This window comes from Ylistrum balloti, unplaced genomic scaffold (genome assembly GCF_031769215.1).
Source record: "Ylistrum balloti isolate Yb309-2 unplaced genomic scaffold, AGI_CSIRO_Ybal_v1 Utg370370, whole genome shotgun sequence".
In the NCBI taxonomy this organism is placed as follows: domain Eukaryota; kingdom Metazoa; phylum Mollusca; class Bivalvia; order Pectinida; family Pectinidae; genus Ylistrum; species Ylistrum balloti.
Genome location: NW_026782260.1, coordinates 1,228,500 through 1,243,156, shown reverse-complemented (window position 1 = coordinate 1,243,156; position 14,657 = coordinate 1,228,500). Strand labels below are relative to the sequence as shown.

The 14,657-nt window shown below is 40.1% G+C and overlaps 1 protein-coding gene across 1 annotated transcript in view; it reads left to right on the top strand.

The window, feature by feature from the left end:
* Positions 1–14,657, top strand: part of LOC132554023 (alpha-catulin-like) — a 74,291-nt gene that overhangs the window by 54,197 nt on the left and 5,437 nt on the right. The window contains exons 14-15 of the mRNA XM_060218320.1: positions 11,428–11,680; positions 11,712–11,778. Of these exons, the coding sequence (XP_060074303.1) occupies positions 11,428–11,680; positions 11,712–11,778 (320 nt within the window). The remainder of the gene's footprint in view (positions 1–11,427; positions 11,681–11,711; positions 11,779–14,657) is intronic.

The window sequence follows — 14,657 nt, the reverse complement described above, 5'->3', positions numbered from 1 at the left end:
TGGGCTTTGTCTTAGGTAGCTAAACACATCTCTGACAAACAATGGGCTTTGTCTTAGGTAGCTAAACATAACACTGACAAACAGTGGGCTTTGTCTTAGGTAGCTAAACACATCTCTGACAAACAATGGGCTTTGTCTTAGGTAGCTAAACATAACACTGACAAACAATGGGCTTTGTCTTAGGTAGCTAAACACATCACTGACAAACAGTGGGCTTTGTCTTAGGTAGCTAAACATAACACTGACAAACAATGGACTTTGTCTTAGGTAGCTAAACACATCTCTGACAAACAGTGGGCTTTGTCTTAGGTAGCTAAACATAACACTGACAAACAATGGGCTTTGTCTTAGGTAGCTAAACATAACACTGACAAACAATGGGCTTTGTCTTAGGTAGCTAAACACATCTCTGACAAACAGTGGGCTTTGTCTTAGGTAGCTAAACATAACACTGACAAACAGAGGGCTTTGTCTTAGGTAGCTAAACACATCTCTGACAAACAATGGGCTTTGTCTTAGGTAGCTAAACATAACACTGACAAACAATGGGCTTTGTCTTAGGTAGCTAAACAGAACACTGACAAACAGTGGGCTTTGTCTTAGGTAGCTAAACACATCTCTGACAAACAGTGGGCTTTGTCTTAGGTAGCTAAACATAACACTGACAAACAATGGGCTTTGTCTTAGGTAGCTAATCTCTGACAAACAGTGGGCTTTGTCTTAGGTAGCTAAACATAACACTGACAAACAGTGGGCTTTGTCTTAGGTAGCTAAACAGAACTCTGACAAACAGTGGGCTTTGTCTTAGGTAGCTAAACATAACACTGACAAACAATGGGCTTTGTCTTAGGTAGCTAAACACATCTCTGACAAACAATGGGCTTTGTCTTAGGTAGCTAAACATAACACTGACAAACAGTGGGCTTTGTCTTAGGTAGCTAAACAGAACACTGACAAACAGTGGGCTTTGTCTTAGGTAGCTAAACATAACACTGACAAACAATGGGCTTTGTCTTAGGTAGCTAAACACATCTCTGACAAACAGTGGGCTTTGTCTTAGGTAGCTAAACATAACACTGACAAACAATGGGCTTTGTCTTAGGTAGCTAAACACATCTCTGACAAACAGTGGGCTTTGTCTTAGGTAGCTAAACATAACACTGACAAACAATGGGCTTTGTCTTAGGTAGCTAAACATAACACTGACAAACAGTGGGCTTTGTCTTAGGTAGCTAAACAGAACACTGACAAACAGTGGGCTTTGTCTTAGGTAGCTAAACATAACACTGACAAACAATAGGCTTTGTCTTAGGTAGCTAAACACATCTCTGACAAACAGTGGGCTTTGTCTTAGGTAGCTAAACAGAACACTGACAAACAGTGGGCTTTGTCTTAGGTAGCTAAACAGAACACTGACAAACAGTGGGCTTTGTCTTAGGTAGCTAAACATAACACTGACAAACAATGGGCTTTGTCTTAGGTAGCTAAACATAACACTGACAAACAATGGGCTTTGTCTTAGGTAGCTAAACATAACACTGACAAACAGTGGGCTTTGTCTTAGGTAGCTAAACATAACACTGACAAACAGTGGGCTTTGTCTTAGGTAGCTAAACATAACACTGAAAAACAGTGGGCTTTGTCTTAGGTAGCTAAACACATCTCTGACAAACAGTGGGCTTTGTCTTAGGTAGCTAAACATAACACTGACAAACAGTGGGCTTTGTCTTAGGTAGCTAAACATAACACTGACAAACAGTGGGCTTTGTCTTAGGTAGCTAAACACATCTCTGACAAACAGTGGGCTTTGTCTTAGGTAGCTAAACACATCTCTGACAAACAGTGGGCTTTGTCTTAGGTAGCTAAACAGAACACTGACAAACAATGGGCTTTGTCTTAGGTAGCTAAACATAACACTGACAAACAGAGGGCTTTGTCTTAGGTTGCTTAACACATCTCTGACAAACAGTGAACTTTGTCTTAGGTAGATTAACACATCTCTGACAAACAGAGGGCTTTGTCTTAGGTAGCTAAACAGAACTCTGACAAACAGAGGGCTTTGTCTTAGGTAGCTAAACACATCTCTGACAGTGGGCTTTGTCCTAGGTAGCTTAACACATCTCTGACAAACAGTGGGCTTTGTCTTAGGTAGCTAAACAGAACTCTGACAAACAGTGAACTTTGTCCGAGGAAGCTAAACACATCTCTGACAGTGGGCTTTGTCTTAGGTAGCTAAACACATCTCTGACAAACAGTGGGCTTTGTCCGAGGTAGCTAAACATAACACTGACAAACAGTGGGCTTTGTCTTAGGTAGCTAAACACATCTCTGACAAACAGGGGGCTTTGTCTTAGGTAGCTAAACATAACACTGACAAACAGTGGGCTTTGTCTTAGGTAGCTAAACATAACACTGACAAACAATGGGCTTTGTCTTAGGTAGCTAAACACATCTCTGACAAACAGTGGGCTTTGTCTTAGGTAGCTAAACATAACACTGACAAACAGTGGGCTTTGTCTTAGGTAGCTAAACACATCTCTGAAAAACAGTGGGCTTTGTCTTAGGTAGCTAAACACATCTCTGACAAATAGTGGGCTTTGTCTTAGGTAGCTAAACATAACACTGACAAACAATGGGCTTTGTCTTAGGTAGCTAAACATAACGCTGACAAACAATGGGCTTTGTCTTAGGTAGCTAAACATAACACTGACAAACAATGGGCTTTGTCTTAGGTAGCTAAACATAACACTGACAAACAATGGGCTTTGTCTTAGGTAGCTAAACATAACACTGACAAACAGAGGGCTTTGTCTTAGGTAGCTAAACACATCTCTGACAAACAATGGGCTTTGTCTTAGGTAGCTAAACATAACACTGACAAAAAATGGGCTTTGTCTTAGGTAGCTAAACATAACACTGACAAACAGTAGGTTTTGTTTTAGGTAGCTAAACACATCTCTGACAAACAATGGGCTTTGTCTTAGGTAGCTAAACATAACACTGACAAACAATGGGCTTTATCTTAGGTAGCTAAACACATCTCTGACAAACAATGGGCTTTGTCTTAGGTAGCTAAACAGAACTCTGACAAACAGTGGGCTTTGTCTTAGGTAGCTAAACATAACACTGACATACAATGGGCTTTGTCTTAGGTAGCTAAACATAACACTGACAAACAGAGGGCTTTGTCTTAGGTTGCTTAACACATCTCTGACAAACAGAGGGCTTTGTCTTAGGTAGCTAAACAGAACTCTGACAAACATAGGGCTTTGTCTTAGGTAGCTAAACAGAACTCTGACAAACAGAGGGCTTTGTCTTAGGTAGCTAAACACATCTCTGACAGTGGGCTTTGTCCTAGGTAGCTTAACACATCTCTGACAAACAGTGGGCTTTGTCTTAGGTAGCTAAACAGAACTCTGACAAACAGTGAACTTTGTCCGAGGTAGCTAAACACATCTCTGACAGTGGGCTTTGTCTTTGGTAGCTAAACACATCTCTGACAAACAGTGGGCTTTGTCTTAGGTAGTTTAACACATCTCTGACAAACAGTGAACTTTGTCTTAGGAAGCTAAACAAATCTCTGACAAACAGGGGGCTTTGTCTTAGGTAAATAAACACATCACTGACAAACAGTGAACTTTGTCTTAGGTAGCTAAACACATCCCTGACAAACAGGGGGCTTTGTCTTAGGTAAATAAACACATCACTGACAAACAGTGAACTTTGTCTTAGGTAGCTAAACACATCCCTGACAAACAGTGGGCTTTGTCTTAGGTAAATAAACACATCACTGACAAACAGTGGGCTTTGTCTTAGGTAGCTAAACACATCTCTGACAAACAGTTGGCTTTGTCTTAGGTAGCTAAACATAACACTGACAAACAATGGGCTTTGAGCTAAACAAATCCCTGACAAAGTAAACATTATCCTGAAGTAGCTAAACACGTCACTGACAAAGTGAACATTGTCTTTAAGTAGCTAAACACATCCCTGACAAAGTGAACATTATGACAAACAGTGGACATTATCCTTAAGTAGATAAACACATCACTGATAAAGTGAACATTGTCCTTAAGTAGCTAAACACATCCCTGACAAAGTGAACATTATCCTTAAGTAGCTAAACACATCACTGACAAAGTGAACATTTTCCTTAAGTAGCTAAACACATCACTGACAAACAGTGGACATTATCCTTAAGTAGCTAAACACATCACTGAAAATGTGGACATTATCCTTAAGTAGCTAAAAACATCCCTGACAAACAACAGACTTTGTCATTAGTTAGCTAATCACCTCACTGACAAACATGGGACTTCGCCCAAGGGTAACTAAACACCTCACTGAGAACCAATTGTCCTTTGGTTGCTTAACCCATCACTGACAAACAGTGTGCTTTGTCTTAGGAAAATAAACACTGACATAGAGGGGCTTTGTCTTTCAGAAGATAAACACTGACAAACAGGGGCTTTGTCCTTAGGGAGATAAATACTGACATACTGGGGCTTTGTCCTTAAGAAGATAAAAACTGACATACTGGGGCCTTGCCCTTAGGAAAATAAACACTGACATACAGGGGCTTTGTCCTTAGGAAGCTTAACACTGACATACAGGGGCTTTGTCCTTAGGAAGATAAACACTGAGATACAGGGGCTTTGTCCTTAGGAAGATAAACACTGACATACAGGGGCTTTGTCCTTAGGAAGATAAACACTGACATACAGGGGCTTTGTCCTTAGGAAGATAAACACTGACATACAGGGGCTTTGTCCTTCGGAAACTAAATACTGAGATACAGGGGCTTTGTCCTTAGGAAGCTAAACACTGACATACGGGGGCTTTGTCCTTTGGAAACTAAACACTGACATACAGGGGCTTTGTCCTTAGGAAGATAAACTCTGAGATACAGGGGCTTTGTCCTTAGGAAGATAAACACTGACATACAGGGGCTTTGTCCTTAGGAAGATAAACACTGACATACAGGGGCTTTGTCCTTAGGAAGATAAACACTGACATACAGGGGCTTTGTCCTTAGGAAGATAAACACTGACATGATAAACACTGACATACAGGGGCAGGGGGGCTTTGTCCTTAGGAAGATAAACACTGACATACAGGGGCTTTGTCCTTAGGAAGATAAACTCTGAGATACAGGGGCTTTGTCCTTAGGAAGATAAACACTGACATACAGGGGCTTTGTCCTTTGGAAGATAAACTCTGAGATACAGGGGCTTTGTCCTTTGGAAGATAAACACTGACATACGGGGGCTTTGTCCTTTGGAAGATAAACACTGACATACAGGGGCTTTGTCCTTAGGAAGATAAACACTGACATACAGGGGCTTTGTCCTTAGGAAACTAAATACTGAGATACAGGGGCTTTGTCCTTAGGAAGATAAACTCTGAGATACAGGGGCTTTGTCCTTAGGAAGATAAACACTGACATACAGGGGCTTTGTCCTTTGGAAGATAAACACTGACATACAGGGGCTTTGTCCTTAGGAAGATAAACACTGACATACAGGGGCTTTGTCCTTAGGAAGATAAACACTGACATACAGGGGCTTTGTCCTTAGGAAGATAAACTCTGAGATACAGGGGCTTTGTCCTTAGGAAGATAAACACTGACAAACAGGGGCTTTGTCCTTAGGAAGATAAACACTGACATACAGGGGCTTTGTCCTTCGGAAGATAAACACTGACATACAGGGGCTTTGTCCTTAGGAAGCTAAACACTGACAAATAGGAGTCATTCTCCTGTGGTAACTTTCATAGATTAGGAGCTAGTTTAAGCTTTTAGAGCCATTTTTAGAGTTTTTGTATTAAGATATCTCCATTACTTCCTAGGAATATGTACCTAATTATACAGCTAGGTTGGCAAGAACAACTACAGAAAGTGTCTTTTTGGAAGATAAATGATCAGTCTGTAACAGCATGACTCTTAAATACAGCAGGAAGTATCCATTGAGTCAATACATACACTGAGACGATAAGGGTAGCTGTAGTGATCTCAGAACGCATTCGGATGATTTATTCAGGGTCTAGATTAGTTAGAACTGTGATCTTTGATCTCAAGTTTCTTTTCAATTTGCAGTGAATTGGTTTTTATGATCTCTGTGCATAGGAAATGGCTTACAAGCTGCTGTGAACGCTACAGAGGGCTGAACACCACAGCACACTGTTGTTACATGTATTAAAGAGCCCTGATTGGTGTCACATTACTCCTGAAAATTGTGCTATAGGATGTCAAATGTGTTTTATTAAAGGGGCATATTTGAAACTTTCAAATCATATTCATTATACCCCTGCATGGTTAATTTTCAAAGAGAATTTGAAAATGTGATTTTGATTATTAATTTCAGTAGTTAAGAAATAAAATTGTGTGTTCAGCTATGGTTTTTACAAGTAAGTTTTTGAAAGACAAGGGTTCTGTCAGAGTTTCCATTGGCCAAGTTTTAGAAAGTTTTTCACTGATCAATCACAAATGAAATAGGTACTAATTATTAAGTAATTATAATGTACAGCAGGATTAACGAGCAAAGGTATTTCTAGAAACATAAGATAATAAGGTTTAATTAAAATCAACTCTAAACTGTGAGAAAACATTGTATGTTGAAATTTTGTTATAACATAATTTTACAACTTGGAACTGTTCTTGTGAGACATTGAAATAGGATCAGGAATGTGAGGTCAGTGTTAGTGTATTACAGGGTGAGGTCAGTGTTAGCCTGTATTACAGGGTGATGTCAGTGTTACCCTGTATTACAGGGTGAGGTCAGTGTTAGCCTGTATTACAGGGTGAGGTCAGTGTTAGCCTGTATTACAGGGTGATGTCAGTGTTACCCTGTATTACAGGGCGAGGTCAGTGTTAGTTTGTATTACAGGGCGAGGTCAGTGTTAGTCTGTATTACAGGGTGATGTCAGTGTTACCCTGTATTACAGGGTGAGGTCAGTGTTAGTCTGTATTACAGGGTGAGGTCAGTGTTGGCCTGTATTACAGGGTGAGGTCAGTGTTACTCTGTATTACAGGGTGAGGTCAGTGTTGGCCTGTATTACAAGGTGAGGTCAGTGTTACTCTGTATTACAGAGTGATGTCAGTGTTGGCCTGTATTACAGGGTGAGGTCAGTGTTAGTCTGTATTACAGAGTGATGTCAGTGTTGGTCTGTATTACAGGATGAGGTCAGTGTTAGTCTGTATTACAGGGTGAGGTCAGTGTTAGTCTGTATTACAGGGTGAGGTCAGTGTTAGTCTGTATTACAGGGTGAGGTCAGTGTTAGTCTGTATTACAGGGTGAGGTCAGTGTTACTCTGTATTACAGGGTGAGGTCAGTGTTAGCCTGTATTACAGAGTGAGGTCAGTGTTAGTCTGTATTACAGGGTGAGGTCAGTGTTAGCCTGTATTACAGGGTGAGGTCAGTGTTAGTCTGTATTACAGAGTGAGGTCAGTGTTAGTCTGTATTACAGAGTGAGGTCAGTGTTAGTCTGTATTACAGGGTGAGGTCAGTGTTACTCTGTATTACAGGGTGAGGTCAGTGTTAGTTTGTATTACAGAGTGAGGTCAGTGTTAATCTGTATTACAGGGTGAGGTCAGTGTTAGTTTGTATTACAGGGTGAGGTCAGTGTTAGCCTGTATTACAGGGTGAGGTCAGTGTTGGTCTGTATTACAGGGTGAGGTCAGTGTTACTCTGTATTACAGAGTGAGGTCAGTGTTAATCTGTATTACAGAGTGAGGTCAGTGTTAGCCTGTATTACAGGGTGAGGTCAGTGTTACTCTGTATTACAGGGTGAGGTCAGTGTTAGTCTGTATTACAGGGTGAGGTCAGTGTTAGTCTGTATTACAGGGTGAGGTCAGTGTTAGTCTGTATTACAGGGTGAGGTCAGTGTTACTCTGTATTACAGGGTGAGGTCAGTGTTACTCTGTATTACAGAGTGAGGTCAGTGTTATTTTGTATTACAGAGTGAGGTCAGTGTTAATCTGTATTACAGAGTGAGGTCAGTGTTACTCTGTATTACAGAGTGAGGTCAGTGTTACTCTGTATTACAGAGTGAGGTCAGTGTTAGTCTGTATTACAGAGTGAGGTCAGTGTTAGTCTGTATTACAGAGTGAGGTCAGTGTTACTCTGTATTACAGAGTGAGGTCAGTGTTACACTGTATTACAGGGTGAGGTCAGTGTTACTCTGTATTACAGGGTGAGGTCAGTGTTAGTCTGTATTACAGGGTGAGGTCAGTGTTAGTCTGTATTACAGGGTGATGTCAGTGTTAGCCTGTATTACAGGGTGAGGTCAGTGTTACTCTGTATTACAGGGTGAGGTCAGTGTTAGTCTGTATTACAGGGTGAGGTCAGTGTTAGTCTGTATTACAGGGTGATGTCAGTGTTAGCCTGTATTACAGGGTGAGGTCAGTGTTACTCTGTATTACAGAGTGAGGTCAGTGTTAGTCTGTATTACAGGGTGAGGTCAGTGTTACTCTGTATTACAGGGTGAGGTCAGTGTTAGTCTGTATTACAGGGTGAGGTCAGTGTTAGTCTGTATTACAGGGTGAGGTCAGTGTTAGCCTGTATTACAGGGTGAGGTCAGTGTTACTCTGTATTACAGAGTGAGGTCAGTGTTAGTCTGTATTACAGGGTGAGGTCAGTGTTAGTCTGTATTACAGGGTGATGTCAGTGTTACCCTGTATTACAGGGTGAGGTCAGTGTTAGTCTGTATTACAGGGTGATGTCAGTGTTACCCTGTATTACAGGGTGAGGTCAGTGTTAGTCTGTATTACAGGGTGAGGTCAGTGTTAGTCTGTATTACAGGGTGAGTCAGTGTTACCCTGTATTACAGGGTGATGTCAGTGTTACCCTGTATTACAGAGTGAGGTCAGTGTTAGTCTGTATTACAGGGTGAGGTCAGTGTTAGTCTGTATTACAGGGTGATGTCAGTGTTACCCTGTATTACAGGATTAGGTCTGTATTATCCTGTATTACGACTTGGAGCTGTTCCCCTTAGATTTGACATTGAGATTGGAGACAGCTGTATTACAGCTTAGAGCTGGCAGTATCAGGTTTATGTATTTAAGTTAGTATCAAGTTAAAAGTATGAGGGCATTAACAGGTTTATGATTTGAGGGCATTATTAGGTTAATGGTTTGAGGGCAATGTCAGGTTGAAAGTGTGAGGGCAGTGTCTGGTTTATTTAGTTTGAGGGCAGTATCAAGTTAAGAGTTTGATTGGTAATATCGGGTTGAGATTTTGAGGACAGTATCATGTTTAAGATTTGGGGGCAGTAATGAGGAGATTTTGAGAGAAGAATAAGATTTTAAGGTAATTAGTAGGGCTACACAGCTGTGAGGGCATTGTATATGGTCTGAAATATGCTATTAAATTGTCTGTCTGGGGATGAGAACACCAGGAACATGTATGTTACTTCGGTGATTGGGTCACTGAATGATGTCTGCAAGTTGGCCTAAAAATGGAGGAGACAATACAGCCCAGTAGATCAGATGTATGGCCACACTGAAGGCCAACATGGGGAGTCAATGTCTGGGTTATTGATGTAAAGGTGTATATATAGCAGATCTCTTCTTGGTCCTACATTTAGTGTTACAAAGTATTGAACTTACTCCAAGTGTAATAATATCACAACTATAGATAATTCACCTAATACTGTTTCTGTATAATATCATGATAAACAAAATGTACCAGTGTTATATACTTCTGTGTTATATAGACAGATCCCTGTGTTATATAGACAGATCCCTGTGTTATATAGACAGATCCCTGTGTTATATAGACAGATCCCTGTGTTATATAGACAGATCCCTGTGTTATATAGACAGATCCCTGTGTTATATAGACAGAACTCTGTGTTATAGAGAGAGAACTCTGTGTTATACTTATATAAGTCTGTGTTATAAAGGCAGACCCCTGTGTTATAGAAACAGAACTCTGTGTTATAGAGAAATGACCCTCTGGTATAGAGACAGACCCAAGTGTTATATAGACAGACCCCTGTGGTATAGAGACAGACCTCTGTATTATAGTGACTGACCTCTGTGTTATAGTGACAGACCCCTGTGGTATAGTGACAGACCACTGTGGTATAGAGACAGACCTCTGTGTTATAGTGACAGACCCCTGTGGTATAGTGACAGACCCCTGTTTTATAGTGACAGACCCCTGTGGTATAGTGACAGACCCCTGTGTTATAGTGACAGACCCCTGTTTTATAGAGACAGACCCCTGTTTTATAGTGACAGACATATGTGTTATAGTGACAGACCCCTGTGGTATAGAGACAGACCCCTGTGTTATAGTGACAGACCCCTGTGGTATAGAGACAGACCCCTGTGGTATAGTGACAGACCCCTGTGTTATATTGACAGACCCCTGTTTTATTGTGACAGACCCCTGTGGTATAGTGACAGACCCCTGTGGTATAGAGACAGACCTCTCTATTATAGTGACTGACCTCTGTATTATAGTGACGGACCCCTGTGGTATAGAGACAGACCCCTGTGTTATAGTGACAGACCCCTGTGGTATAGAGACAGACCCCTGTGGTATAGTGACAGACCCCTGTGGTATAGTGACAGACCCCTGTGTTATAGTGACAGACCCCTGTGGTTTAGTGACAGACCCCTGTGGTATAGTGACAGACCCCTGTGGTAGTGACAGACCCCTGTGTTATAGTGACAGACCCCTGTGGTAGTGACATACCCCTGTGGTATAGTGACAGACCCCTGTGGTAGTGACAGACCCTTGTGGTATAGACAGACCCCTGTGGTATAGAGACAGACCCCTGTGTTATAGTGACAGATCCCTGTGGTAGTGACAGACCCTTGTGGTATAGACAGACCCCTGTGGTATAGTGACAGACCCCTGTGGTATAAAGACAAACAACTGTTTTACTTTGTAGAAAAGACAAAAGATTTCTGATGTTTCCTGAATTGAAATTGAGGATAAATTACTAGCATTTTCCAGGTACTAGTACTAGTTAATTATCTTTTGACATTTTCCGACATGCCAGCCAATAATTTATTGGATAAGAATGAAGAATTCTGTGCCAATAACAAATCTGTGCTACATAAGGTGTCATAATGACTACAAGTCTGTTGATCTAATACAAATCTCTGATGAATTCAGAAATCGAAATTTGTGTTATAATTATGGTATGTTTCATAGAAAATGAGAAATGTAGATCTCGACACCAAAGTGTCAGTAGTCAGTTACTCAATCATATTACAGCTGTCCTTAAACTATAAACTTGATTATACTTGGATGTCACTGTAAAAGCCATACAGTTGAGACTTACTGGTATTTAAAGTGCTGGTCTGCCGAAATGTTATGAAACAGATGAACTTTGAATTTACTAAAGCTAAATTTGTAGTGCTGTCTCAGGGGGAATCATTGCAAGGATTTTGATATAAGACCTTTGACCTTTCAGGAACAAGCCAAGATTGCGAAGCTCGGCCTGGAGATGAAGTTAATCACATCAGAAATGGATGCTGAGACGGACAAGTGGGAGGAGCCGGATAATGACATTGTAAAGCGGGCAAAAAACATGTCAAGCATGGCATTTAGTATGTACCTATTTACCCGAGGGGAGGGACCGCTGAAAACCACACATGACCTGTTTGTACAGGCTGAATATTTTGCTGAGGAAGGCAACAAACTCTCATACAGCCTTAAGTCTCTGTGTTGGTAGATAACATTTTTAACCTGATAGAGTTGTGTTACAGGTGCCACTGTGTGTTCATCGTGAAGAATTGCTGTCTCATCTCGACAGGATTCCATCGTAATCTGCTACATTTAACAAGGTAAGATCTCTGACATACAGAAATCTGCTACATTTAACAAGGTAAGATCTCCAACAGACAGAAATCTGCTACATTTAACAAGGCAAGTCTCCAACCGTCAGAAATCTGCTACATTTAACAAGGTCTGCTACATTTAACAAGGTAAGATCTCCAACAGACAGAAATCTGCTACATTTAACAAGGTAAGATCTCCAACAGACAGAAATCTGCTACATTTAACAAGGTAAGTCTCCAACCGTCAGAAATCTGCTACATTTAACAAGGTAAGATCTCCAACATACAGAAATCTGCTACATTTAACAAGGCAAGTCTCCAACCGTCAGAAATCTGCTACATTTAACAAGGTAAGATCTCTGACATACAGAAATCTGCTACATTTAACAAGGTAAGATCTCTGACATACAGAAATCTGCTACATTTAACAAGGTAAGATCTCCAACAGACAGAAATCTGCTACATTTAACAAGGTAAGATCTCTGCTACATTTACAGAACATTTAACAAGGTAAGATCTCCATCTGCTACATTTAACAAGGTAAGATCTCCAACAGACAGAAATCTGCTACATTTAACAAGGTAAGATCTCCAACAGACAGAAATCTGCTACATTTAACAAGGTAAGATCTCCAACAGACAGAAATCTGCTACATTTAACAAGGTAAGATCTCCAACAGACAGAAATCTGCTACATTTAACAAGGTAAGATCTCCAACAGACAGAAATCTGCTACATTTAACAAGGTAAGATCTCCAACAGACAGAAATCTGCTACATTTAACAAGGTAAGATCTCCAACAGACAGAAATCTGCTACATTTAACAAGGTAAGATCTCCAGCAGACAGAAATCTGCTACATTTAACAAGGTAAGATCTCCAACATTTACAGAAATCTGCTACATTTAACAAGGTAAGATCTCCAACAGACAGAAATCTGCTACATTTAACAAGGTAAGATCTCCAACAGGTAAGATCTCTGGCACAGAAATCTGCTACATTTAACAAGGTAAGATCTCCAACAGACAGAAATCTGCTACATTTAACAAGGTAAGATCTCCAACAGACAGAAATCTGCTACATTTAACAGAAATCTGCTTTAACATTTAACAAGGTAAGATCTCCAACAGACAGAAATCTGCTACATTTAACAAGGTAAGATCTCCAACAGACAGAAATCTGCTACATTTAACAAGGTAAGATCTCCAACAGACAGAAATCTGCTACATTTAACAAGGTAAGATCTCTGATATACAGAAATCTGCTACATTTAACAAGGTAAGATCTCCAGCAGACAGAAATCTGCTACATTTAACAAGGTAAGATCTGCTACATTTAACAAGGTAAGATCTCCAACAGACAGAAATCTGCTACATTTAACAAGGTAAGATCTCCAACAGACAGAAATCTGCTACATTTAACAAGGTAAGATCTCCAACAGACAGAAATCTGCTACATTTAACAAGGTAAGATCAGAAATCTGCTACATTTAACAAGGTAAGATCTCCAACAGACAGAAATCTGCTACATTTAACAAGGTAAGATCTCCAACAGACAGAAATCTGCTACATTTAACAAGGTAAGATCTCCAACAGACAGAAATCTGCTACATTTAACAAGGCAAGTCTCCAACAGACAGAAATCTGCTACATTTAACAAGGTAAGTCTCCAACAGACAGAAATCTGCTACATTTAACAAGGTAAGATCTCCAACACAGAAATCTGCTACATTTAACAAGGTAAGATCTCCAACAGACAGAAATCTGCTACATTTAACAAGGTAGTAAGATCTCCAACAGACAGAAATCTGCTACATTTAACAAGGTAAGATCTCCAACAGACAGAAATCTGCTACATTTAACAAGGTAAGATCTCCAACAGACAGAAATCTCCAACAGACTCTGCTACATTTAACAAGGTAAGATCTCCAACAGACAGAAATCTGCTACATTTAACAAGGTAAGATCTCCAACAGACAGAAATCTGCTACATTTAACAAGGTAAGATCTCCAACAGACAGAAATCTGCTACATTTAACAAGGTAAGATCTCTACAACAAGGTACAGAAATCTGCTACATTTAACAAGGTAAGATCTCTGACATCTCTGCTACATTTAACAAGGTAAGATCTCCAACAGACAGAAATCTGCTACATTTAACAAGGTAAGATCTCCAACAGACAGAAATCTGCTACATTTAACAAGGTAAGATCTCTGGCATACAGAAATCTGCTACATTTAACAAGGTAAGATCTCTGGCATACAGAAATCTGCTACATTTAACAAGGTAAGATCTCCAACAGACAGAAATCTGCTACATTTAACAAGGTAAGATCTCTACATTTAACAAGGTAAGATCTCCACAGAAATCTGCTACATTTAACAAGGTAAGATCTCCAACAGACAGAAATCTGCTACATTTAACAAGGTAAGATCTCCAACAGACAGAAATCTGCTACATTTAACAAGGTAAGATCTCCAACAGACAGAAATCTGCTACATTTAACAAGGTAAGATCTCCAACAGACAGAAATCTGCTACATTTAACAAGGTAATCTCTGATCTCTGCTACATTTAACAAGGTAGAAATCTGCTACATTTAACAAGGTAAGATCTCCATTTAACAAGGTAAGATCTCTGACATACAGAAATCTGCTACATTTAACAAGGTAAGATCTCCAACAGACAGAAATCTGCTACATTTAACAAGGTAAGATCTCCAACAGACAGAAATCTGCTACATTTAACAAGGTAAGATCTCCAACAGACAGAAATCTGCTACATTTAACAAGGTAAGATCTCCAACAGACAGAAATCTGCTACATTTAACAAGGTAAGATCTCCAACAGACATTTAACAAGAAATC